The following is a 26,277-nucleotide window of genomic DNA, read 5'->3' as shown; positions in this document are numbered from 1 at the left end:
TAGACTGATAATTGATTCCTTATTAGATACAAAACTAGCCTCCATACCTACGCTTCGCCGTAGGGCCGAATAATTTTTTGAACAAAAAACAATGTTTAGGTACTAAAAATAAGTTAAAAAAAAAGATATAAATTTATGAAAAATATGTAAAAATGCTAATTAGAGTTAAGTTCAACATGGGACATTCCATCTGTGGTCTAAATTATGTAACTGGAATAATCTGATTAAAAAATAAAAAAAAATTGTTAAGTTTTTTCAAAAAAATATGTTAAACATTTTTAAATCTGTGACCTAAGTTATTAAACTTGAAGTATTTAATCTAGAAAAATCACGAAGTTCAATTCTAAAAAAATTAAATATTAATGGTTGAAATTGAAGGAAAAAAAATTCTAATCATACAAAAAATTTTAAAAAATAAAATTAAAAAAAAATAAGTATCAAGATTATTATAACTACCACTATTATTATTATCACCACCACCATAAAATATTGTTAATATTATCATTATAAGTAACAAATAGCAACATTCTTATTGATATTATACTATTTTAACAACCAAACACCACAATCATCAATTACTGTTATTATTATTATTGCTATTATTATTGTCATTATCACTATCACCATCACAATAACTATTATTAAAAATATTTTTTATTATCATTTTTATTCTTCTTCATCTTCTTCTCTCCTATTATTATTATTATTATTATTATTATTTATAATAGTAGTAGCAGCAACAGTAGTGTTGTTACACCACAACAACAATTATTATTATTATTATTATTATTATTATATTATTATTGCTGCTGCTACTACTACTATTATCATCATCATTATTAAAAAAATAAAAACCATGAACTTGATTTGAAGGATATAATTGAAAATTATAAAAACTTTGACAAAAAGACCAGAGAAAAATAATAAGAAATCAAAAGAAAATGGACCAAATTGAAATCACTATTATCATTGAAAAAAAATCATACACTTGATTTGAAGAATCAAATTGCAAGCCATAAAAAACTTTGATAAAAAAGAAAAGGAAAATAAATAAAAAATTAAAAGTAAAAGAATCGAATTGAAATATCTTATATATACAAATGAAGAATCAAGGGTTAAATTGAAAACAAACAAAACTTCAACAAAAGAGAATATTACTAAAAAACAACAATCAAAACTCAAAGGTCTGAATTTGAAATAACAAAAATAAAATAAAATGAGGATCATAGTGCATTTACGGGGGTAGGAGAGATAAATGAAGGTAGTAAAAAAAAGGATTGTCAACGATATACCAACTAGATTTGGAGCACATGTGTTATCTATAATGAAAGAGGAGACGATGGAGAATAATTTGAGACGGGAGACGATCACTTTTGATAACCAGAAACATCTGCATGCACCGCCTAAAACGCGTGCGATTCCAATGCGTTGGCGCGTAATCTTCATGCGACAACATCTTTTTTTATAAGAAATTATTATTTTATGGTAAATCACGTAACTACCCTAAACCAAACTTACAATCAACAAAAAAAAAATGAGGTTAAAAGATAAAAATACCCTTAGCAACAATGAATTAAATGTCTTGCCTTTAAGGACACTTGTAATTTCATTTGTGAATAAAAAAGAAAAATACATAAATATCCCTACCTGACACCGTTTAATTTTTTTTGCTCCTAGCAGTATTTTAGTCATTTTACTATTATGAAAATATTTAATGGACAAAAACACCCCAAATAAATCAATAATAACTTATGATCCATGTGAAAATAACACAACACTCAAGGCATTAATTTTTTAATGGGAAGGAGAAAATAATCACCACATTGTAGAGTGGTGAATAGAAAAACATGAGTGAATCTCCCATGCCTTCAAGCATATTTGTTATGTTCTCTTTTTTGTGAACATTTAGTAGGAGTGTTTTGTAAGGCGTGTTACTATGGTAATTACACTGAAAGACCTCTCCCACCTACACTTTTCTTGCCAGAAATCACGTCAGGGAAGAAGCAATTTTTTTCTTTAATACTATAACACCCTTTACTTTTCATAAAGACGGACATTCTTCACGGTACTTTAGGGAAAGTACCAAGGAACATTTAATACTAAGGAACCCTGCTTGAGCAGAGACGACAAAGAACCTGAGTTTAAGAGATGGTCCAAGTTTCATGGATTGGACCATTCAACCACTGGTACGAGGGCTGCTGCTTAGCAAAAACAAAAAAAAAAAGCAGATAAAACTAAAGTGCGGTGGTAGAGCTGTCCCATCTCAAGCACCCAATTTCCTTGTTTCTGGTTCTGGTGCTGGTAAAGGTTTTCTTCAAGGCCTAATTTTCTGACTTTCCAGTATAATTATGGACCCAAAACTTGCAGGTTTCTCTCCCTTTAAGCCTTGCCCATCTGTCACCTAATCCTTGAAAGCCTTCTTTTTTCGCTTCACAATGAATAAACTGTACGTTATGGCTTGATTAATTTAGACGCTAACTGAGGGATGCATTTCTTTTATTAATTTAACTGACCCACCAGAAACCCAGGTTGTATTCGTGATCTATACAGAGAAATCGGTTCCTGCTATAAAATATTGCTAGGGTTTCCACATCGAGACCACAACAGGACCTGTCCTTCCTCTGCATCATACTAGTCTCCTTGATTGCTGTACTTCTGTTTTCCATCGCAGGAAATGGCAGCTGTTGTCACCTATCTGGTCATCTTTACTGTCATCTCCAGCGCCCTCGCTTACGATCCTGACATGCTTCAAGACCTCTGCGTGGCTAATACTTCTGCAGGTATGCTTCGTGTAGCTTTGTTTGAACGGGGTTCTTTCCGTTTATAAAACGCCGCCGCCGTCTTTGCAGAATGATTTGGCTGACATTATTAATTCTTGTGGCGTTTTGCAGGAATTAAAGTGAATGGGTTTACATGCAAGGCAGAGACGAATATCACTGAAGCTGATTTTTTCTTTGACGGTCTAGCCAAACCAGGAAAAGTGAACAGTTCAGTAGGATCACTTGTAACAGGAGGCAATGTTGAGAAAATCCCAGGCCTGAACACCCTAGGGGTGTCACTGTCTCGTATTGACTATGCTCCGGACGGCCTTAACCCGCCTCACACTCACCCCCGAGCCACTGAGATGATCTTTGTGTTGGAAGGTGAACTGGATGTTGGATTTATCACCACTGCAAACAAACTGATCTCAAAGACTGTCAAGAAAGGCGAAGTCTTTGTGTTCCCTAGAGGTTTAGTTCATTTCCAGAAGAACAACGATGACAAGGCAGCCTCTGTGATTTCAGCATTCAATAGTCAGTTGCCTGGTACCCAGTCCATTGCCATGACCTTGTTTACTTCAACCCCAGCAGTTCCTGACAATGTCTTGACTAAAGCTTTCCAAGTTGGTACCAAGGAGATTGACAAGATCAAAACCAAGCTTGCCCCCAAGAAGTCCTAATTTTGTTCCTAAGAAAATTCCCAATTCGGTACTATGCTTGATAAAGTCTCTTTGTTGATATTTGTAATTATATATTTTCTTCTTCTTTTCTTCCCTGAATTGAAGAATGCTATTGGATATAAGTTGATGTTCGCTATATCTTAAATTAACAGCAAGATAAATAATAATACTGTCCCGGAATTATGAGTCAAGTTATACTATAGTTTTGACTTGCAACTTACACTTACATGCATCCATTGTCTTCAGCAGGTTGTTACTTTAATTTTAATTTAGTTTTTCTAGTTAGATTATTAGAATCTGGAAGGGTACCTTTTCTTTCATACTATAATTGCTGAAAAACTTCGACGAGGTTGACATCTATTTCTTACAATATATATATATACCACCCATTCATCAACTGAGTGGATTGACCGTGACGATGAACTTGCAGGAATTGCCACAGCTAGCAACCATGCTGATGATTACAGAAACGGAACCCGGCATTTTCATACTTTTTTATGGGCTTAACTGTAGTTTTATGTTTTAATCTGTTTAATCAAGTAGGTTTTTATGTGAATCCATGGGAGCTGTTCTATGGAACTGATGCATGTACCCTCAAGAACACCTGCGTTGCGGCGCAGATTATATGACAGTGCTGGTTGGCCAAAATTCACCAGAGCTATACTCTCAACGTTTCATTTTTTCTTTGTGATTGTTTTTTTAATTGGAATTCACTTTCAAAAAGAGAGTAATTTCCCACAAACAAACGTGGCCTGAGAAAAATGCCAAAGGAAAATTGGCACATCGTGAGGAACTTTGGCACCTATGCGTGAATTTGAACATTGCTTCTGAAGGACTGCCTGAATGCCCAGTTTGAGGGAACCACGTACGCTGAGGGCTGTTACGATTTTCCCATCACTGGTTTGGAGTCTGAAGGACAGGCTCTGACCATTAGATAGCTCAGGCTCTGCCAATTGGCACCCCAATTTCTTGTCATGGCTTCCCATTTATTGGATTTAGACCCTTTGATCCATGACTTAGAGATCTCTCCAGCTCCCCCGACATTTGATATAAGCACCAGCTCAAAGTAGCTCCCTACATTGATGGTAAATCTGAAGCCTCCCCTTCTCTTGCATGTCACCCTCATGTACCAATACCGTTTAAATCAACAAGCCAACCACATAATTAAATACTATTGTCGGAACGGAAGAGCTCTGAGTATTGATGAGAACATACTTCCTGTAGAGAATAGGTACAATTCCAGCTCTGTACTTGGCTTTAGCCTGGAAGGCAGGTCGAGACAAGTCGAAGTGCGGTCGAGGAGGATTGCAGCATCCTCCATTTTCACTAGCACGACGATAGTTAGGCGGACAGTAATCAGTAGCAGTAATGGTAATGGATTTACCCTTAAGGCACCATTGAGGGTCATTGGCTGCATCACAAACTATCCGATAGCGCCGGCCGCCACATGACTCGCCATCATTGAGCAAAGCTGTGCTCAGCTAGCGCCGCAGTGTTTATTCCATAACCATCAGTGTAAAGGTTTCCGTATCCACAGGCACCATCTAACTGGGCATCATTTTGAACAAATATTGTAAGATCATAAACTGCATTTGTCACAACTATTTAGCTCTTTTCTGGCAAATGAACTATAGAGAGTTCAAGTAAAGACATTTTGACATATAATTGAACGAGCACTTTCTCATTGTACCAGAACCATCACTTCCACCATGGAAAGTTGCATGGGCACGTAGCCATGTCGCCGAGGCAAGTACGTGAGGTTGTTTGCAGAAGAGACCCGGAAACAAAAAGATTGCACAGCTGAAAATGGAAAGATATGCCATTGTCTTTTCTGAGAAACAGACAAGGTTGGTTGATGTAATTATTGCTGCTAGCTTTGATATAGAAGAAGATGCATGATGTACACGCGCTGCTATTTATAATAACTGCTAAATCTTCATCTGCTCAATAAAATGTTCGCATGCAAATATTTGAAAAAAGAAACGAAATTTGACTCTAATCATGCAATTGATTGAGTGAATTCCGTTCTGTAATTATTGGTTAACAGATAGGGGTATTAATTAGTCAATTTCTCAGTACGTAGCAATATTGACAAAAACCATGAAACTAACTTTTAACTGCTCTAAATTGAGGATAATGCTGGGGTTTTTTTTCATAAAAAAATCCAAATCCAAATTACATTACTCTTTCTGTTATTAATTAAATTACCTTTTTTTTAATGAATAATATAATTTCTCATTTAGTATGAACATTGAATAATATAATTTATTTCTTTGGTTGAAGAAAAAATGCGCGGATCATTTAGTATGAACATTGAATAATATAATTTTACGAGTGTCAAATCATCTTAAAAATTTAAAAATAAATAAAATCAGGTTGAAATGAATTAAAATCAGCTGAAATCACAAAAAATTGCGATCTTACTCCCGATTTTACAAAAACCTATACTTCACTGCAATATTTCTCTAAACTAATAGCAGCATGTCATTTATGCACACAAAAGAATTGCTGCCAGCTACACCTGAAAGAGGATGACATGGCAAACTTTCTTGTCAGGCTCGATTCCCAATATATCCCCTCTTGCCTCCACTTCAACAGCACAGTTAACCTCTCTTTATTAAATCCTCCTTAATTACTTATTAACTTAACTTTTTTAATACGTCACCTACCAATAGTGTCCCTCATCATTAATGTTATAGCTTATAAACAAAAGCTATTTCTAGCCTAATCAGTTAGTGTTTATCATGCTTTTAAAGTTTTTTTTTTTTTTTTTTTAATTTTTTAAAGTTATAAATTAATAGTTTTTTTATATTTTGGATAGTTTTAATGTCTTAACATTAAAGATAAAAATATATATTATATATAACACATGTATTATAATATTTTTTTTAATAAAAAATTTAATTAAAATCATATTATGTTTGAATTAATTACAAAGTTGATTTAAGATGATTCTTGAATTGTTAAACTTATGATATTTAGAAAAAATTCTTCTGATAATAGATTTTATGTGGGATGGTAACATGGTATAGATATTGAATTGTTGAATTATGTATTTTAAGATGCTTGAATTATATATGAATTTTTATTCGAATAATGAATTTTTATTTGAACCATGTATTTTAAGTGTTTGAACTGTGTATGAAAAATTTTTTTCTTATAATTTTATGATTTTACGATTTATTTTTTATGATTCGAATTTATTTTATATTTTTTATGCTGTGTTAAAAAATATATTTTTGACAACCTTGAAAGATACTATATAGACTCGCTAGAGTTTAATTAGGATGAATAAGTAATCTTCAAATCCCTAAATGTTATCTTCAACGGAGGGAATTTCTAAGTATTTCTTTAACCGGTATTCTAATTACTTTTCTTTTCTTTTAACATATTTATTGTAGTTTCTTTCCTAGCTAAATTTTATATTTATTTATATCATTTCTAGTTAATTGGACCATATTAGAAAGAATAGTTCCTTGTACTTGGATAAATAAATAGTGATTATTTTTTTAAAATATTTTTATTTAAAATAAATCTAAATAATTTTTTTAATTTTTATATTAGCAACAAAACTATTTAAAAATATATAAAAAATAATTTAATTAAAAAAAAAAAAAAACATACTACGGGCCGCCACGTTTGTAGAATCCGTGGTACGTACGTTCTTCCAGTACAGTTAACTCGGCGAGCAAAAAGAGACAACTAACACCTAACAGATGATTGAAGATTCCTGACTAAAATATTAAAAGTCAAATCTATAAAAAAATAAAAATAAGAATTATTTATAATTGATAATACATATTCATAGAATATGAGTGTCAATTGTTCTCTGGTCACGAGTCACACCTAGTTAGGGTGCCGCATATTATGGCATGTCTTCGGGGTAAGTTCAGGTACGTTCTGGCACCCCCCATGTTCTGTGTGGATCAACCCAGTTTTCCTCTTAGATTAATGACCAGAACTCGCCCAAGTCTTGTATCTCCCTCGAACCACGCTGCTGGGTTGCTCATTTCTCATATTCGGCGGCTATTAAAATTAATATTTAAAAAAAAAAAACACTGTTTCTATACATAAAAAAATTATAGACGAAAATAATGTTTTTACTTTTTTGCTCTTCGAACAAAAAAAAAAACTATATATTAGGCTAACTTCTCATGGTAAAAGGGCCTTTATACAAGGAATTTTCACCATTTCAAGATTAACTAATTTTTGAACACTAAAATAACTTAAATACATTTGAAAATAAAATTTATAAACCTCATATAGATGAGCTTTTTCGTATTTTATACTTTTATTCACAGAAAGATGACATACGTAACCATTGAAATAAAAAATTCTTTAACTAAAAAAGCATAATAATAACCTAATTACCCTTGGAAGGAAATATTTATGCCTTTGGACAGAAAGATGACATACTTACCATTCACCGCTTATTTTTTATGGTTAATTATGGTTAATTTTTTATTTATTTATCTACTACTATTATTGATTTTTTTTAATCATGCTGTTAAATTAGTCAAATTTACTAAATTCAGTCAAGTTAATAATTATAATCTTGTATTTTTTTATTTTATTTAAAAAAATACTATGACTTGAACATTCTTTTATGCTAAAAAAAATTAGTCTGCGTAATAATTAGAAGAGGTAACATAAATAAAGGTAAGAGAATAGCATGGGAATTTGGAAATGTATATAATAATGCACAAAGCAGACCATTGCCCTTACACAAGTTTCTCCCCTTTCTCGGTGGGCTTAATCGTAAAATGCCAAGCCACGCCCGAGATGGTTTTTAATATAGACGTCCTAAAATACAGTGCGGACAAACAAAAAAAAAAACAAATGGCACCTTAACAAATTAATTAAAGACGACAAGTTGCAAAGGGGAATAGGCACACTATGAGGAACTTTGGCAGCTATCCTGTGCATGATTTTTAGAATTAGAACTGAACATTGCTTTTGAAGGACTGCCCAAATACCCAATTGGAGGGTGCCACGTTGAGTGCTGTTCTGGTCTTCCCATTGCTGGTTTGGATCTTGAAGGACAAGCTCTGACCATTTAGATAGCTCAGGCTCTGCCAATTGGATCCCCAGTTTCTTGACATGGCTTCCCATTGGTTAGATTTAGACCCTTTGATCCATACCCTAGAGATATCTCCAGCTCCACCGACATTGGATATAAGCACCAGCTCAAAGTAGTTCCTTCCATTGATGGTAAATCTGATGCCTCCACTTCTGTTGCAGCCCACCCTGATGATATATACACCAAAGTTAATAAAACACGAAAACACAGAATTCCAAAATTTCATGTCAAGAGACTCGGAATGGAAGGTGTTAAAGTATTAATAAGAACGTACTTTCTGTAGAGGATAGGTACAATTCCAGCTCTGTACTTGGCAATAGTCTGGAAAGCAGGCTGAGACATGTCGAAATGCGGCCGAGGAGGGTTGCACCAGCCGCCATTGTCATTAGGGAGGTTGTAATTTGGTGGACAGAAATTAGTAGCAGTGATGGTAATATATTTACCCCTTAGGCACCACTGAGGAACCTTCGTTGAATCACAGATTATCTGATAGCACCCGCCACAAGACTTGCCGTCGTTGAACAAAGCGGTGCTCAGTGCCGCGGTTTTTATTCCATAGCCATCGGTGTAAAGGTTTCCATATCCACAGGCACCACCTAAAAGGCCATCGTTAACTCAAAACAGTCAGCACTTTTTTGAACAACTGTATCATCACATGTTGCAGCGCAATACTTTCCCTTAGGGCACATAGAAAGAGAGAATATTGAAAGTAAATAAGCTTACCCATTGTACCAGAAGCATCACTCCCCCCGTAGAAAGTTGCATGGGCTTGTTGCCAAGCCGCGGAGGCTGAGTGAAACTGTGTGCAGTACATACCTAGGAACAAAAATACTGCACAGCTGAGAACAGAAAGGCTTGCCATAATATTATCTGTTCTCCAAGACAATGAAGGCTGGTTTATTTGCTATTGCTAGAGCTAGATAGCTAGTTTAATTTGATAAAGAAGACAGCAAACTCGGCAACTATTTATAATCACTACTCACATTCTGTCAACTCATTAAAATATCATTCAAGCAATGTGAAAAGCGGGGGAAATTGATTGCAACCATGTTGACTGAGCGCAATATATTCCATAATCATTGAATGGCAACAAGGGCGGCATTAGGCAATGTCTCTATAAGCTTGAATTAATAAGTGAGTCAGGAATACTATAAATTAAAGAGTGTTTTTCAAAGAGTCGTTTTGATTATCTAGATGTGCAATTCAATCATGATATTATTTTAAAGTCTCTTGTATTATCACCGAACTAGTTTAAATATCAAAGTGAGCTCCAAACTTTTTTTTTTAAAAAAGGTTAGGTGGTATATTATCCTTCCTATAACTTAGATCAAAGACAAGCCATCCACTCTCTAAGAAATTGACTTCTTCCAACGTTACTTCAAGATGCTCGTAAAGAAATTTCCTCTCGGTAGAAAGTTATTTATTTATCATATTCTTTTGCATTTCCACTCATACTTCTAACTAGACTTCACGGCAATATCCGTCAGAATTATAATTAAATCAGGAATGTGTAATTTTTTATAAATATATGCATCCTCTATATTGCATCAGTTAAGATTCTTGGAATTTGTACAAGTCCAAAACCAGAACAAAAAGTTTGCTTGCAGTAGCTTGTAAGATTCGTGGTACGTTATAGTACAGTTGACGTGCCAATCGCCAAGCAGACAATAAACTATTGCAAGAGCATTTTTTTTTATAGGCAACGCCAACTATATCGTCTGCAACTATATATAACAGAACATTTCCATAACTAACGCCTAACAAGGGTATGAATTGAAGGCTACAACTAAACTATTCAAAGTCAAATAGATGAAAAAACATCAAATGTAACTTCCAAATAATAATTTTCTTTTGTGCTCGCAGCTATGCACGCAACCACTAGGTATATTTAAGAGCTATATATTATGACTTGTTATCAAGAAATAAACACATTTATGGAAGAAATTTAAGATAAAATACAAGTCAATTATCTATATATGTACGCATAGTTATCCTGGTGGTGATGACTAGGTTACCTTTTATCATGGCATGTCTTGGGGGATGTTCACGTTCATGGCACATGGGTGATGACAATCCCAGTGAGCTCACCAAACCAACCAATAAATGATTCACACATGGGATCGTATTGTTTATTTGAAATGTGAGGCAATAGAATATTTAGTCTTGCTCGGCATATTTGCCCAAACGAATGATTTACAACCATCAAGAACAAAAACCGTGAAAGATAATATTTCAAATGTTTTATGGTTGTAAATATATTAAAATAATATTTTTTAATATTATTATATTAAAATAATATAAAAATATTTAAAATATAATTTAAAATAAAAAAAATTAAATTTTGTAAAAAACACTGTTGCACCGTGTAGACAAACAGTGCCGAACTTCTCAGTGAATAACCGATCGGTACATCTGCAACTGATTTCCTTAATGTTGTTCAACTTTGTAATTGGCAGACGATAAGAAAAAAAAAAATGGAGATAAGATTTCATATACCGTGTAGTAATTATAACATCAAACGTCGTATAACTTACGTAATGCATAAGCTCCAGTACTTCAGTAGTACGGCTCGTTGACTTTTGTAAAAAAACTTGAAATTCTCTAGAAAAACAAAACCAAACATGGTTTTTTCATCTTTTTATTTTTAATTTTTTTATTTGCTAGAATGTGTTTTTATTTTAAAATAATTTTTTAAAAAAGTATTGGAAAGTAAATTCTTGAAAAGTGAATTAATTTTTGATGTATTACAATATTATAAAAAGTAAATTGAAAAATATTTACAGTGTTATGTTATGTCATAAAAAATAAACTTAAAAATAACTTATTAATATTTTTTTTAAGTTTATTAAAATATTAATAAAAAAATCTTATAAATTAAAAATTTGAATAAAAATAAAATTAAAAAAAATATTTTATAAATTATCTTGAATAAAATAAATAACAATCAAAATAATAAAGATCAAATCTAACTGATAAAAAAAATTGAAATATGATAAAATTAAAATAATAATAATAATAATTGCATAAAATATTTTAAATAAAATAAATAACAATCAAAAGAACGAGAACTAAATTTGATAGATAAAAAAATTCAATTAAAAAATAATGAGAAAAAAACAAATAACAATCATAAAAATAAAAATAAAAATAAAAATAAAAATTAATATAAAAATTAAATTCTAAAAGGTAAAATTTTAAAAAAATCAAAACAAAAATATATAGCAATAAAAAATTTGATCAAATTTATTATAATCAATAAATAATATGATATTTTAAAATTTTTCACAACTTATAGAAAATATTTTTTACTCAAAATAAAAAAAATCACTTTTTTGAAAACCAAGCTAATTTTTTTTTAATTGAAAAGTATTTTTTATTAATTAATTTTCTTAATAGAAAATAAACACAAAAAAATTAAAAAAATAATTTTAAAAAATTAACTTTCCACTAAATAAATGAGGCTTAATCAACTGATTTCTGAAAAAAAAAACATAAAACTAAGTTGAACTATAATTAAGTCTCATTTTCAAATATATATATATATGTGTGTGTGTGTGTGTGTATTCTTTTTCTCTATGCTATCCTATGGATATAACATCGTCGACCGGTGCTGCATCAGTTATCACACATTGATCGGTGGGGGCTGATAGGGCCGCTAAGGCAGACGCGCTTTCAAATTAATGGGCGTAAATGTATTTAAATAGATACAAATGAGAGCATCATCTAAGTGTTAATTTCTTGGGTAAATGTTGAACAAGCCAGTATGTTGGTCAATCCATTTACATTATACGAACAACTATAAAATCACCTCTTTTTTGTATCCCTTCCTCAAACTCAATTTTCATAGATCTAGGAGAAAAGTCTGGTAAACTTCAGCAGTAACAAGAGTTTAGAGGATAGTCGATACTGTATCTTCTAGTTTGATAAGATCTAACACTAAAAAGACAGGTTCCTTGCATTTGACACCAAAGGAAGATTAATAACATGTTTGTTTTTTGAAAAGTAGTTTTTAGAAAAATTATTTTTTAAATTTTCTTGTATTTGTTTGCTATTAGAAAAGTTGGTCAACAGAAAACACTTTTCGATCAACAGAAAAAACTTTCCAGTCAACGGAAAATATTTTAATCAAAGAAAAATTTGGCTTGGTTTTCAAGAAAATATTTTTCTTTAACTGTGTTTGTTTTTTAAAAAGTAGTTTTCGAGAAATCACTTTCCAAACTTTCTTGTGTTTGTTTGCCATTAGAAAAGTTGGTCAACAGAAAACACTTTCTAGTAAAAAGAAAATTTGGTTTGGTTTTCAAGAAAGTGTTTTCTTGAAAAATTTGAGCGGAAAACACTTTTCAGAAGTTGTGAAAAATTCAGAAATATCATTATTTGCTGATTATATCAAATTTGATCCTCAAACTTTTAATTGTTATATATATTTTGTTTTGAATATTTATTTTTCAATTTCATCTCTTAAAATTTTATTTTTATAGTAACTTTAGTCTTTATTTTTATAATTGTTATTTGCTTTTTTCTTATCATTTTTTTATTTATCAAATTTAATCCTCATTCTTTTAATTGTTACTTATTTTATTTGAAATAATTTATGAAATGTTGATTATTATTATTTTAATTTCTTCATCTTTTATTTTTTTTTAATTTTTTATATTCGATCTCTATCATTTTAAATATTATTTATTTTATTTGAGATAATTTATGAAATTATATTTTTTTTTTAATTTCATTCTTATTTAACTTTTTAATTTGGAAGATTTATTTCTCATTATTTTAATAAACTTGAGAAAAATAAAATATTAATAAGTTATTTTTCAGCTTATTTTCCATGATATAACCAAACACTGGAAAGTGTTTTCCAACTTATTTTCTATTACACTACCAAACATTAGAAAATATTTTCTCGAAATTCACTTTCCTCAAAATTTATTTTTCTATAAAAAATTACTTTCCAGCAAATAAACAGGATCTAAATTCATTTATCCTTCTTGATGCACAATATTCTAGCCAAATCTGTACATTAGAACCTGACTATCAGTACCCCATGCGAAAAAATTTACAGCCATGGGTTAGTCAGCAACATTATAGACTCAGGTTTTAAGGCCATAGAGAAGCACTCTGCTAAAATTATAGATAATATTTTATGGTTTTATACAGTAATTTAAGCTTTTAAGTTCCGATAATTTTTTAAAATGATATTAAAATTTTAAGATAATATAAATTCTGTATAAGTTTTAAATTTAAAAAACTTTGATTGAAGATGTGTTTTTTTATACTAAGCAACCCTATCACACGCAGGTAAGGCTGAGCATTTTCGGTTCGGTCTGGTTTTGGACCAAAATTAACAACCAAACCGAATTTTTTTTTTAAGTTCTTGAACCGAACCGAACCGAAAACCGGTTCAAACCGATTAATTTCGGTTCGGGTCGGTTCGGTTTTTCCCCTTCCAAACCGGTTAAACCGAAATTATAATGCTCAAGCAAATTTCAGATTCAGGCCTAGCAATTGCAAACAAATAGAAATCAATTCCCAGCAATTCCCAGCACCCAAATCTCATCATATTGAGGTCACAAAAGATTAGATCGAGTCCATGATTACTGATTCAACCAAAAGCATTTCCAAAAACAATTACCAAACATTACTGCAGGGAAAGAATTGAACAAAAACATGATCTGAGAGATGAACCTACTAAAACTATCAAGCACCACAACATTTGAGCCAAGAACATGTAGATCTGGCAAAACCGAAAGCAAACGCATGGTTGTTCAAAACCTGACTTCTCAGAGGAACATGGTTGTTCAAAATTTAAACAGTCACAGTTCACACTTTTCAGCTAGTTCGAATCTGCATTCTTTATAAATAAATCCAAGTAGCTGGAAATCAGAACGGAGAGAAACGCAGAGAGCAAAACAGAGGATAGTTTCATTACATTCAAAACAAGCCAACATTTTCACTACTAGATCCGAAAAATCTAGAGAAGGAAACGACTAAATCATTCTTGTCCATCCAGTTACCTACAACCTAACAACTAGTCCTATCCATGCCCTTGTTACAAACCAATGAGCCCATTGGCAGAACAACTTCCCCGCAAAGAACACCTGGCATTAGATGTATTCTTCTCCTTCATCGTCTTCCCCTTCAGCGGACTCTGCCCCAACTTCCTCATAATCCTTTTCCAGAGCAGCCAAATCCTCCCTAGCTTCTGAAAACTCACCTTCCTCCATGCCTTCACCAACATACCAAATTTTCTTGACTTGTTAAGCTTAGCAAAATTATTTTCTAAGAGAGAAGAGATGAGGGGGAGATGCAGAGAGCAAAGGGAGGGGGGAGCAAAGGAGGAGAGGGGGTGGCAGCTGAATGTAGGTTTAGGGTTAAAAAAGCATGAAGAAAAATAAGAGAGGAGAGATGAGGGGGAGATGCAGAGAGCAAAGGGAGGGGGAAGCAAGGGAGGGGGCGGCGGCTAAATGTAGGTTTAGGGTTAAAAACTTTCTATTTATACTTGTTTTTTTTTTTTAAATGGTGGTTTGGTTGAACCGGTTCGGTTCAGTTCGGTTCAATCGGTTTCAGACTTTAGAAACCGAAACCAAACCGAACCGGAATTTTTTTATGATTTTTTAATCGGTTAATTCGGTTTTTTTTTTCAGTTCGGTTTTTTCGGTTTTTTTTTTCGGTTTTCTTGGTTTTCTCGGTTTTTCGGTTTTTTTGCTCACCCCTACACGCAGGTGTAAAGATCCATTCTCTTGCTCTAACGCATAACTCAGCTCAGAAAACATTGTGACTACAAATGAATCTTACTCGATTTAACTTTTTAACTTTTTCACCTCAACTCAAAATTCTTGAGCACTTTCTCCTCCCCTGAACTTTTGCTCCGCTTTAATGTGAACAAACCCATGTGAATTGATCATAACAGCCACGTGTGGCTCTATAGCAACTGTAGTTCCATGGCAAACTACTTCTGAGATATTTTTATACTACGAAAATAATGAAATATTTTCTGGAAATGCATTTCAACTGGTAAATTTAAATTACGTGGGCTCTTTTCAGAATTACCTTCAAGAGTCAATGTGAGGATTTTGGAGTACATGTCTAGCATAATGAAGAATACCACTTGCCTCCTCATTTGATAGGCGTCAAGCAACCGCAGTTCTTCGATCTCCTCCTGCCACTTCTCCATCTCTTCCTCGTGTATCCTTCGGTCCCACCATAAAATTTAGAGAACATAGAATAACCTTCCATCTCAGTTGTTGCTAGACAAAGCTGCAGAAAGCAAGAAAATCATGACATTGCCTCAGTTCTCAATTATTAGTTAAATTGAAAGAATTACAAAAGATCACAGAAACAGGGAAAAAAAAAAGATTGGACACGTTACAAAAATTGGAGGTCATAGAAAATGTCAGAAAGTATCTGTTCATGAGCAAAATTGGAAGAATATTTGCTACTTGTTAATGACACCTTTAAATAATTTGCTTCCTGTAGCAAATAGCAGGGGTGAAGTTCCGGATTTCAACAGAAGTTCACAACGGTTAGAAAGAAAAAGGGAACACAAGGAGCATCAATCTTGAAATCAATCACATGAAGCCGATAAGACCAACAACTAAACACTATTTAAACATGATCCAGGCAGAAAGAACGATGGCATATGCATTTTACAAGTCTTGCCATTAAAAAAAAAAAAAAAAAAAAAAAGATGAAGATGAAGAAAAAAATCGACCATGATAAAATAATTACAGAAATTACAGTATCCTTTATTTCAATAAACTTTACAAGCATCAAATTATCAATACCAGAGGAGGTATAGCATCTTCCAACGAGTCCTTGATTCGCAAAATCCTCTAAACAAAAGTCAACATTTCTAATTCAAGCTAAACGCAGCTATATCCACAGTAATTGGTATAATTATCAGAAAACGTGCGGTTATGTCTCTTCTGATCACTAGATAATTAAAGGAGGAGAAAATTAAAATGCGAGTCAATTCCTTGAAGCAGAAATGGTAAACAAAAACCTATGCTATACAACACTTGGAAGTAATATCAGCAATTTATGATGACAAACAAGTTTTTATCTATGTATTTTTCTGATCGTGAGAGGAAAAGACTTAGAGCTACGATTGATCTCGAACGTCGTGAAGCTAAAACAAGATCGGATCATCTACGGATAAAAAAACAAAACACAAATAAGCGTTCATGATTGTAATATGCATAGCGCGGTTACCTTCGGTAGAATCGTAGCTCAGATAGAAATTGAAGACTGAAAATTGTTCTACGAGTCTGAAAATTGCCAGCGATGGAGGATAGGCAGAGAGAGAGATTTGTGATTGTTGGAAAAGCGAAGCTGTTCGGTTGAATAGCCCCGATTTCTTTTTGAAATCTTGTACCATTTTGGGATGCGCGGGAATTATATTTGCTGCTACCCTCGGGATAAAACTACGACGTTTAAAATGCTCTTAATTTATTTTCCGTCTTTCACTTTGATACCACAAGTTTATTATAACTTAGTTTTTGTAGTTTATCAAAATAAATTAATTAGTTCGTATAAAAAATAATAAATATTCTTCTGATTAATATTAACCATAATTGATTTAATAATATTTTACTCTAAAATATGTCTTCTTTTCTCCTCAATCATTATATTTCATTTACCTTTCCCCTCCTATTTCTTAAAATGAAAATTTGAAAAATAATATCAAGTGTACGAAAATAATTGACTTATAAATAGATTTAAAAACATTAAGATTAAATATATAGTTTCAAAAATCATGATAAAGACACTCCTAAAAGAAAATCCAATTATTACTTTATCAAGCTATTTAATCTAAAACTAAAGCATTTTTTTTTTTGTTAACTGAAGGCATTTATGGATATAATTGAGTCGGGTTTGAATTTATAATTATATCTAAATTAATTTTTAATATTTTAAAAATTATAAATTTGAACAATTTTTGTTTTTGACCTATGCAGGTTGGATACATCATGTTTAACTAAATTTTTTATGGATGTTACAAATATTTATATGTTATGTTTATATTACTAATTCTCACATGTTGTATTTAATTAAAACAAAGATTTAAGTTTAATAAATTATTTATAACCTGTTTTTAAGTTGTGTCAAACAATTTAGAATTAATATTGATTAAAATCAAATAAAATGAAATGATCATTGCAAAAAAAAAAAAAAACATGTAACAACAAATTATGTTAGAACTAATCAATCACTTGATATGTGCTCAGGAGCTCTTTACATGTAGGATCTCTGAGGCCATTTCCGCCTCTTTGATTTCACTAGCTAGATGGGCTTGATTAAAAGTGACCACAATAACCAGCAATAGCTTTCTTCAACAATAACCTTTAATTTGAGGTATAAGTTTTTAGATCTAATCCGGTCCAAGATCCTGGTTTTAGATTTTGATCGGGTTGCTCAAGTTAAATTAAAAAAAAAATCAAAACAATGTTGTTTTATTAAAACAAAAACAAAAATCAACGGGTTGCAACTGAGTTTTTGACTGGGTCAACCTATTAGGTCAGGCGGGTCACCTCAGATTTTTCCTTCTCCTGTTTTTTCTTCAATCATGTCCTGTTCCAGTTCTAAATCAGCCAAGTTTTAAAGCTATGAATTTTTTAGTTTATTTGAGGGCTTGTTGGGCTTTGCATGACGCAAAGAGAGATAGTCCCCTCCATTGCATAATAATCAGATAAACTAATAATCTAAAATACATGGAGAAAAAATTGTTTTTTACATCTTTGTTTATAAAGGAACCAATTATGGTGGAATGTCATAATGAACTTTTTTTTTATTACTTCATTATAAACTTAAATTAACAACCAATTAAAACACATTTATTAAAGAAAAACAAGAATCAAGGACACGAACCATAGTTTTAAAATTTGGCCCAGTTCAAGATTCAGGTTCCTGGTTTTGACTGACTCATTTAGGTTAATTTTTAAAAAAAAAAATCAAAACGACGTCGTTTTAATAAAAAAAATAAAAATCAACAGGTTGCAATCAATTTTTTGACCCGGTTATAACGGGTTTTTTTCTTTTCTATTTTTTTAAACCCGTCTCAGTTCCAACCCTGATTCGGCCGGGTCTCAAGTCAACATATTAGGTCGATCCGGGTTTCAAAACTATAGGAATTAAGATGAAAATAAAAAGGCCAAAAGGAAAGGTAAGTTGGAGATGAAGGGTTGTAATGTTTTCTTTCTTTCTTTCTTTCTTTCTTTCTTGGTTAGTTCCAAAAACAAATAAAAAGTGATGTTCTTTCTTCGAGTCTTTCAACAATTCTATGGAATTAGTGAAAACTGTGATTTTTAACAACTTACTAGCAAATCATTAGTGAAGAGTTAGGAATCGCATGGATGTTTATAATTAAAGGTCATCTCATGCGCCATCATTGCTTCATCAATTTCCATTGCCTAGTCCAAGAATGCTGTCGCCATTGTCAACTCGTTTCCTTTCAAACTCTGACTTTATCAAGACAGTGACCCACCTGGATAGTCATGTGTATAGCATTCTCCTGGGTAATTGTTGGAGCCCTTGTCAACCCTTCAGGTTCAGCTTCAACCCTCTATTCCATCGCCTCGTTTTTTTTTTTTTTTTTCCTTGTGAATATATGATTTATATATTATAACAAAACGTCTTTATGATAGCGTTTTATTACTATTTTAGTATTAAAAAAAATGAAGAGGATAGAGATAGGATGAATATGTAATAAAATAACGTTTAATTACTATTTTATTTTGACTGATTCTTTGGTATCTATCTCTATGTATTCTTTTATTTATATATATATATATATATATATATATATATATATATATATATATATATATATATATATATATATATATATATATGAATGTAGGTGTTCGGACCAGTTTGTGTATACCTCGACTAATCCCACGAGCCCTGAAATTAACAATCATATAAGTCTTCAATAATCATCATATTAGTAACTACAGACTTTGAACCTAAGATTACAGGAAAACAAACTTTTTAATCACAAACTCTAACCACTAAACCACCTTCCAAATCATTATATCTCTATGTATTCTTCTTTTTCTCAGTTGACTATCTCACACTATGCCTCTTCAGCTCCTCCCGAGAGTTAATTGCCTTAATTAAAAAAAATAAACAGACGATTACATTCTACATGGTCAATGATCTAATTAAAGAGTGAGATAAGCATCTATCTCTTTCTTTTCAACCATCATCTTTCAAAAAAAAAAAAAAATGAGCGTCTCTTCTTCTCCAAAAAAAAGGTGTTCTGAAAAAAATAAAAATAAAAATAAAAATAAAATACCTTTATGCACAGCGGTTCAGGTACTAATAATTATATTTAAGATAAAAAAAATATATATAATAATTCTTGTGACCTGTTTTGTTTCTGATTAAGGTCTGAAAGTATTGTTGTAAAGTAATTTAATGGAGACTGAACCATTGGGCTCCTCTAATAAGATGAAGGACAGAGAGGTTCTTAGAGAATTCCAATCACGCCAATGCAATTACAGATTAATAAACTAGATTAATATATTAATTTAATTATTTGCTAATCCTGGCAGCCCTAATCGGGTATTTTTAATTAGTAGCACAAAAACAAAATGGTAGAATAACACAAGTAGAAAAAATATTAGCAAAATAATATAATTTCATATTTATTATGTTTCTTAGTCGCAAAACACGACATGTAAAGAAATTGTGATTGAAAAAAATATATATAGTTGATGTCATGTTTGAAAACCATGATATCAATCAAACTACAAATAACCCTTAAATTAAAAACATAAATGATACTTGAACTATTTATCAAACTTTATCTAATTCATAACTCTAACTAATGCCTAAACCGTACTAACCACTAACCCATAAATGAATGAATGAAAAAAAAAAACCTAACTCTAAGCCAAACCCTAAACACTCATTAACCATAACCCAAACCTCAAACATGCAAGACACTTAATCATTAAAAACTATCACTAATCTAAATCTTAAACACTAACCCTAATTTACACTAAATAGTCATTCAAACCCTAAATCCTAACCCTAACCATAACAAATCCCTAATCTCAAACCTTAAATCCAAACTCCAAACCATTAAGCCTAAAATGTGAATTTCAAAATTAAAAACTGCAACTTATCATCAAAATTTCTTTTGGATTTACGGTGAAATAAATAATAACTATATTTTGTAGCCTATTTTATTTTTCTTGTATATAAGGTGAATTGCATAAAAACTACATTTTGTGAATATTTTTTTTCTTATAATTTATGTGGTTTTGAAGTAGCTTATAATAGAATTTCTTTTGGAATTTTGGTGAATTGCATAATAACTATAAATTTTGTCTTGCTATCATTTCATGTAAATAAATTTTTATCAAGCATATCATAATAAAAATTTATTTTGGGTTTAGGGTGAATTGCATAATAACTATAAATTTTGTTCTGCTGTCATTTCATGTAAATAAATTTTTATCAAGCATATTATAATAAGAAATTATGTTGGGTTTAGGGTGAATTGCATAATAACTACAGTTTTCTCTCTCTTTTTTTTCTTGCAATTTACTTGATTTATGACACATGTTTAATAGTTATTGGGTCTGTTAATAACGCAACACATCAATTTTCACTTCTTTTACCTGTAAATACAAAATCTCAACAATATTCAAGTTAAAACTAAACTCACCAAACTATCCTACTATCATTACATGATGACTTATAATATTTTGATTTCTAATTCTAGTATTCCAAATTAAATTTGAAAAAATATATATTTGAATTTAAACTTGACTATCCCAAAAGAATTACAAAAAAACAATATTAAAAATATATTAAAACACATAAAATAAATCTAAAATTCATAATTAACAAAATTACACAATATAAACTCATAATTAACAAAATAACACAACATTAAATATCGATAACATATAAGCAAGTTTATCTATATGCGCCCACATCGTTTGCTAGATGTGTCGGATTCATCACTAATATGGTTGCTTCCTATCCAAGAGACCTCGTTCTTGACCACAACATCATCAAGACTCAATGTCTCTTCAAAGTATGCAAGTGCAGTGTTGTAAATAGTGAGCCAACAAGATGTATAATAATATCCTTGGTTTGCTTCATCAAGATCCCGAAGCATAGAGGAAGCCTCTTGATCCTTTCGTAACAACAAGTCAATCTAATATTAATTAAATAAATGCATTGAAGGCTCCATAAATAAACATGACATTTCAACATATATTAATTCCAAAAAGTTATGATTACTTATGGTGTTTTAAATCAACTACACATATTGCTTGTATTACAAGTTTTCCTCTTAAGAAACCTGATTGAGGTCTAGTATGATGACTTGACATGTTCACTACAAGAAAATTAGGAAATATAAGCAAAAATAGTGATGAAGAATAATTTGTCGATAATTTCTAATAGAAATAATGACAAAATATTTTCCATTGATAATTTATGATGGAAATAACAACATGATAGAAAAATATAAGAAAATCAATTAAAATTCCATCGAGAATTTGATACATCACTAATACCAATGGAACTTTCATTGGTGATTTTAAATGAATTAAAACCTAACAATTCCTCCCTTGTTTCTTCTTTTTCATTTGCTAAAAAATATAGTAGCAACCCCCTCTTCAAATCTTTTTAAACTCTGACATCCTCTTGCAAATCCGATCACCCAACCCACTAGAGTCAACCAACATTTGTCAATAGCATCGGTTTTCATCTCTTGGTTTTAGTTTTTTTTTTTTATCACCACCAAGTTAGTAAACCCACCCTTTTTTTTTTTTGTGTAACTCATTTATGTTTTAAGTTAATTTATTAAAACTTGTTCGTAGTATTTGTTGTTTTCTTGTATATTTAAGTGTTTTATAGTTTTTCCCTAGATGATATTATATTAATGAATGATTTGTATGTTTAAGTTTATTTGGGATTTTGATAAATTGATTTTTATTTGTCATTTGATAAAATTAAGTTTAAATGTGTATCGTAGTTGCGTTATAATTGAAGAATTAATGGCAACTAATTATATTTTATAAATTTTATTGTTAAATTGAAAATCTAGAGAAAAATGATTTTTGTGGAATTGTTAATAATTAAATTGTATTAATTTAAGTTGAATAATTTTGGATTGAATAAATGATGGATAATTAAAATTATTTTTTATAGAATTGATAATAATTAAAATATATTAATCTAAGTTGAATAAAGTTAAATTAAATAAACTTTTAAATTTAAGCCAACCTGCCAAACCCGTGGCCCAAGCAGTGTCGTAGGTCGAACCCAGGTGGATTTAATAACTATGTTTGGGAGATTCTTACTACTCAAGAAACAAAAAGAATCTAAGAGAATCTATGCTCAAATTAAATAAAAGAAATGTCAAAATAAATCTAACATCAACTTTTTTAAAATAGTATAAAGTGTATCATTGGCAACAATAAAGTCAACATCAAATTTGCAAGTAGTTAAAGGCTTGTCATTCAAATGTAGAAGTTATGAGGCTAACAACTAACATAGAGATTCCTAAGGTTTCGCTTCAATAAAATAAAATTCTCTAGACATAACATTTTGATATGTATTTAATCATTGATATGTTTTAAAATAATACACACTCGGGATCTTAGTAGTATGAAACATACTAGTGTGCACCTTTTATATTTAAAGGATGAAGATATTGTAGCAAAAACTCAGCATGATTTACAAAAAATCCAACCCAAAGAATTTGACTAGATTATCATCTTTTGATTGGTATATGATCTTTTTAAACATGGGTTTAAGCTTGTCATTTTGAACCATTTCTTCTAGAATTTTGTATTTTTTATTGTCTACGATATCAAAACAACTTTATAATGACCACCACTTATGTTTGTACAATCAAACACTAGCTCTAACAATTGCTCTTTCTTAACTTGGAAAAAATATCTTTTCTCTTCCATTACCCTTAATGTAATGAGATGGAAAACATAGAAAACTCTCTTTTCCCCTAACATTTAGGCATTGTTGATGGTTTGTATGTCCACTAATGGGTTCCATATAACATAAAGCAAAACCACCTTTGAAGCATCGATCAGATTTATCCATTTAGAGCAAGCTCTGGTTATTGTGAGCAACACTTTTGCTTCACTATTTGCATTGTTAAAATGTTTAATTAATGTTTGATGTTCATATACTTTAAGCTTTCCATGCATGTATAATACATCTTTTCCTTGGATCCATACGAAATTTGACTTAAGCTGTTTGATTACCATGTAAAGGAGGATTATGATTAAAAGGTATTGAATTGATTTAGATGTGATGTTTCATTGCGCAATAAATTTGAACTTGTGTAGGAAATTTGTTAGTGCTCTATATTGCAATATTATATTTACATTTTTTGGATAATGTTTTATGTTTTTAAAAGATTTGTTCATTGTTCAATAATTCCACAAGTGTTTTTCTTATTGTGGTTGTGGGTTTAATGTGAGCAATTATTGGCTTGAAGATGTTTGATGTCGTTGTTGTTGTATATTTAGGTTGGCTAGGGGATTATAACAGCTAATAACAAAATAGTAAAAACACTGAAAAAATTATTAATAAAGAGCTCCATTCCATCAATAATTTTGCACCTATATCATCAGAAATTTATAGAATGTTTAGGCATATTTTACTGAATAAACAACTAGAAATTCTATTAGATATTAATTTTTGATGAACTTACTAACAAAAAATAAGCAGTAAAATCTGATTTATTAGCCCAAATAATTCGTTGATATTTCCATTGATAATAGAAGTTAGAGAAGGAATGACAATCCCTAACGAGCACCTTGTCAACAGCAGGTTTCCATAAAAAATCTCATCGATAATTAAAACACAGATTAATTTTTTTCCTAAACACTAACAGAATAATTCATCGTTGTTTTTTAATTTTCTTGTAGTGGTTGCACCCATATATCAAACCATTTATTCCTCCTCTTTAATCACAAGATGCATATTTGTAAATATCACTTATATCAATGTTAAATGACAAGTGTTATAAATAATTGAACTTCCATATCACCCAATAAGGGCAATGTAACTCAACCATCTAAGAATAAACTAACAATACCACTATTGTCTAGATATCCATTTCATTAGTGTAGACTGCAGGAGCAACTGTCAATTGATCTTTGTATGGAGTCCGCTTTACTGATAATATAAGTGTTCAAATTATAAACGTTAGTAATAGTTAAATGTTATGTTGAATTACAAAATAAATTATTTAACACATACCTAGAAAGATTGTTGTCTATTTAGCTTGCTCTGATAAAACAACATAACATGTGTGAGATTATTTTCACATCCTCTAATCCCACATCACCTAACATTACAAATAACAAATTTGATTAATTTTGAATATAGTCACAATATAGGTAATTTAATTACATACATTAACTAAATAAATGATTACTTGTGTCTTAATGATAGTGGTAGTGTAAACCCTAATTTCTGAATCATCATAATTGGCTTCATCAAAAGTTGGGGACAATCCACATGAAGATGCTCCAATGACCATCATTGTTTGAAAAACCAATAGAGTGATATTTTAAATTTATTACAAAGATTTGAAATGTAGTGCAAAATTTGTCATAATTCCATACCTGTAAAAGTAGCAAATATTTTTCAACCTGTTTTGCCCCCTTCATGCAAGGAGTGCATTATTATATGTACAAGCATGTCAGCACAATAAAGCTCCAAATATAGATAGGAATCACATCAAACTCCGAAAGAAACATTAGATAAATGAGAGGCACATAATTCTCGCTGAGATTTGTGAATAAGATATTTGACAAACATAAGCAATATGTATGCTCTAACATACTTGCAATGACTTCAAATCATCATACTAAGATTCATAAATATTTAATATAGTCAAATCATAAGTTAATGAATACTTGTACAAGAACTCATTGTCAACATGATTTAGGGGAGTATCGAGTATCATCTCAAGCTATTTCAGACTTAAGCTACCCTTTTAAATTCATTAGGAGAGGGTGCGGTTCTAAATGCACTTGCATAATTCATGAAAAGATGTTTTAGAGAGAGAAGAGGGATGATAATCGGTGTGGGTGTTTTTGTGAGGAAAGAAGAAGAAAGGCTAGGTTTAAATTTCACAACATGTTATAATTTAGAATCATGATATGTTATGTTACCGCGATCCAGAATCTCGACATCCTAGAAATGTTGTGTTTTCTTAATTGCGACAAGCATAAATTGTACTATTTTGTTAAAAAAAAAATTTAAAACAATGTTATTCTACCATACTTTTTTAATTAATAGTGTGTCCTCCTGCGAGAAGCACACCACCATTAGGTTGGACTGGAGATACATTAGTATATTATATTATATGGATTATCACAGTATGAATAATATAAACTTCCTACTACAAAAAAGCATATAATTAAACCCTTTTTTTTTTTCAATAGACAAAGAAAAGATTTAGGGCGTATTAATCTTCTTGTTCCCTTTTTCCGTAAAAAGCATATAATTAAACCTTGCACTTAAAATATCGTATCTTAATTAAAGGAATATATATTTTTCTTAAGGGGCATATATATGGTATTAACTTAGATCTTTAAATTTCTTTTGTGGGCTACGCGCTTGAATACCAATTTCAGTTTTCCTAGTGGAAAATAAAATAAAATAAACCATTCAGTTTCTTTACAGGCATGCTGCCATAGTGTCTTTAAAAACCCTACGCAATCAGCCTACCAACCCGCAGCCCGTCCCACGCACA

At 31.0% G+C, this 26,277-nt stretch overlaps 3 protein-coding genes across 3 annotated transcripts; 1 reads left to right on the top strand and 2 right to left on the bottom strand.

Annotated features, from left to right (window-relative positions):
- Positions 1-2,319: 2,319 nt before the first annotated feature.
- LOC118044467 (germin-like protein subfamily 2 member 4) lies at positions 2,320-3,630 on the top strand. The gene is made up of 2 exons (XM_035052752.2): positions 2,320-2,780; positions 2,892-3,630. Exons 1-2 carry the CDS (start codon positions 2,675-2,677, stop codon positions 3,437-3,439), a joined length of 654 nt encoding a protein of 217 aa, XP_034908643.1. The 5' UTR covers positions 2,320-2,674; the 3' UTR covers positions 3,440-3,630.
- A 689-nt stretch (positions 3,631-4,319) lies between these two features.
- Positions 4,320-5,262, bottom strand: LOC118044427 (putative expansin-A17). The gene is made up of 3 exons (XM_035052695.1): positions 5,130-5,262; positions 4,655-4,910; positions 4,320-4,560 (listed from the first exon to the last, which is right to left on the bottom strand). Exons 1-3 carry the CDS (start codon positions 5,260-5,262, stop codon positions 4,320-4,322), a joined length of 630 nt encoding a protein of 209 aa, XP_034908586.1.
- Positions 5,263-8,119: 2,857 nt separating this feature from the next.
- On the bottom strand, positions 8,120-9,438 carry LOC118044466 (putative expansin-A17). Its single transcript, XM_035052751.2, has 3 exons — positions 9,243-9,438; positions 8,794-9,115; positions 8,120-8,686 (listed from the first exon to the last, which is right to left on the bottom strand). Exons 1-3 carry the CDS (start codon positions 9,379-9,381, stop codon positions 8,377-8,379), a joined length of 771 nt encoding a protein of 256 aa, XP_034908642.1. The 5' UTR covers positions 9,382-9,438; the 3' UTR covers positions 8,120-8,376.
- Between the last annotated feature and the right edge of the window lie 16,839 nt (positions 9,439-26,277).

This window comes from Populus alba, chromosome 2, assembly GCF_005239225.2.
Source record: "Populus alba chromosome 2, ASM523922v2, whole genome shotgun sequence".
NCBI classification, from domain to species: Eukaryota; Viridiplantae; Streptophyta; class Magnoliopsida; order Malpighiales; family Salicaceae; genus Populus; species Populus alba.
Note: the sequence above shows the minus strand (reverse complement) of the source record. Positions and strands in the feature narration are given on the sequence as shown.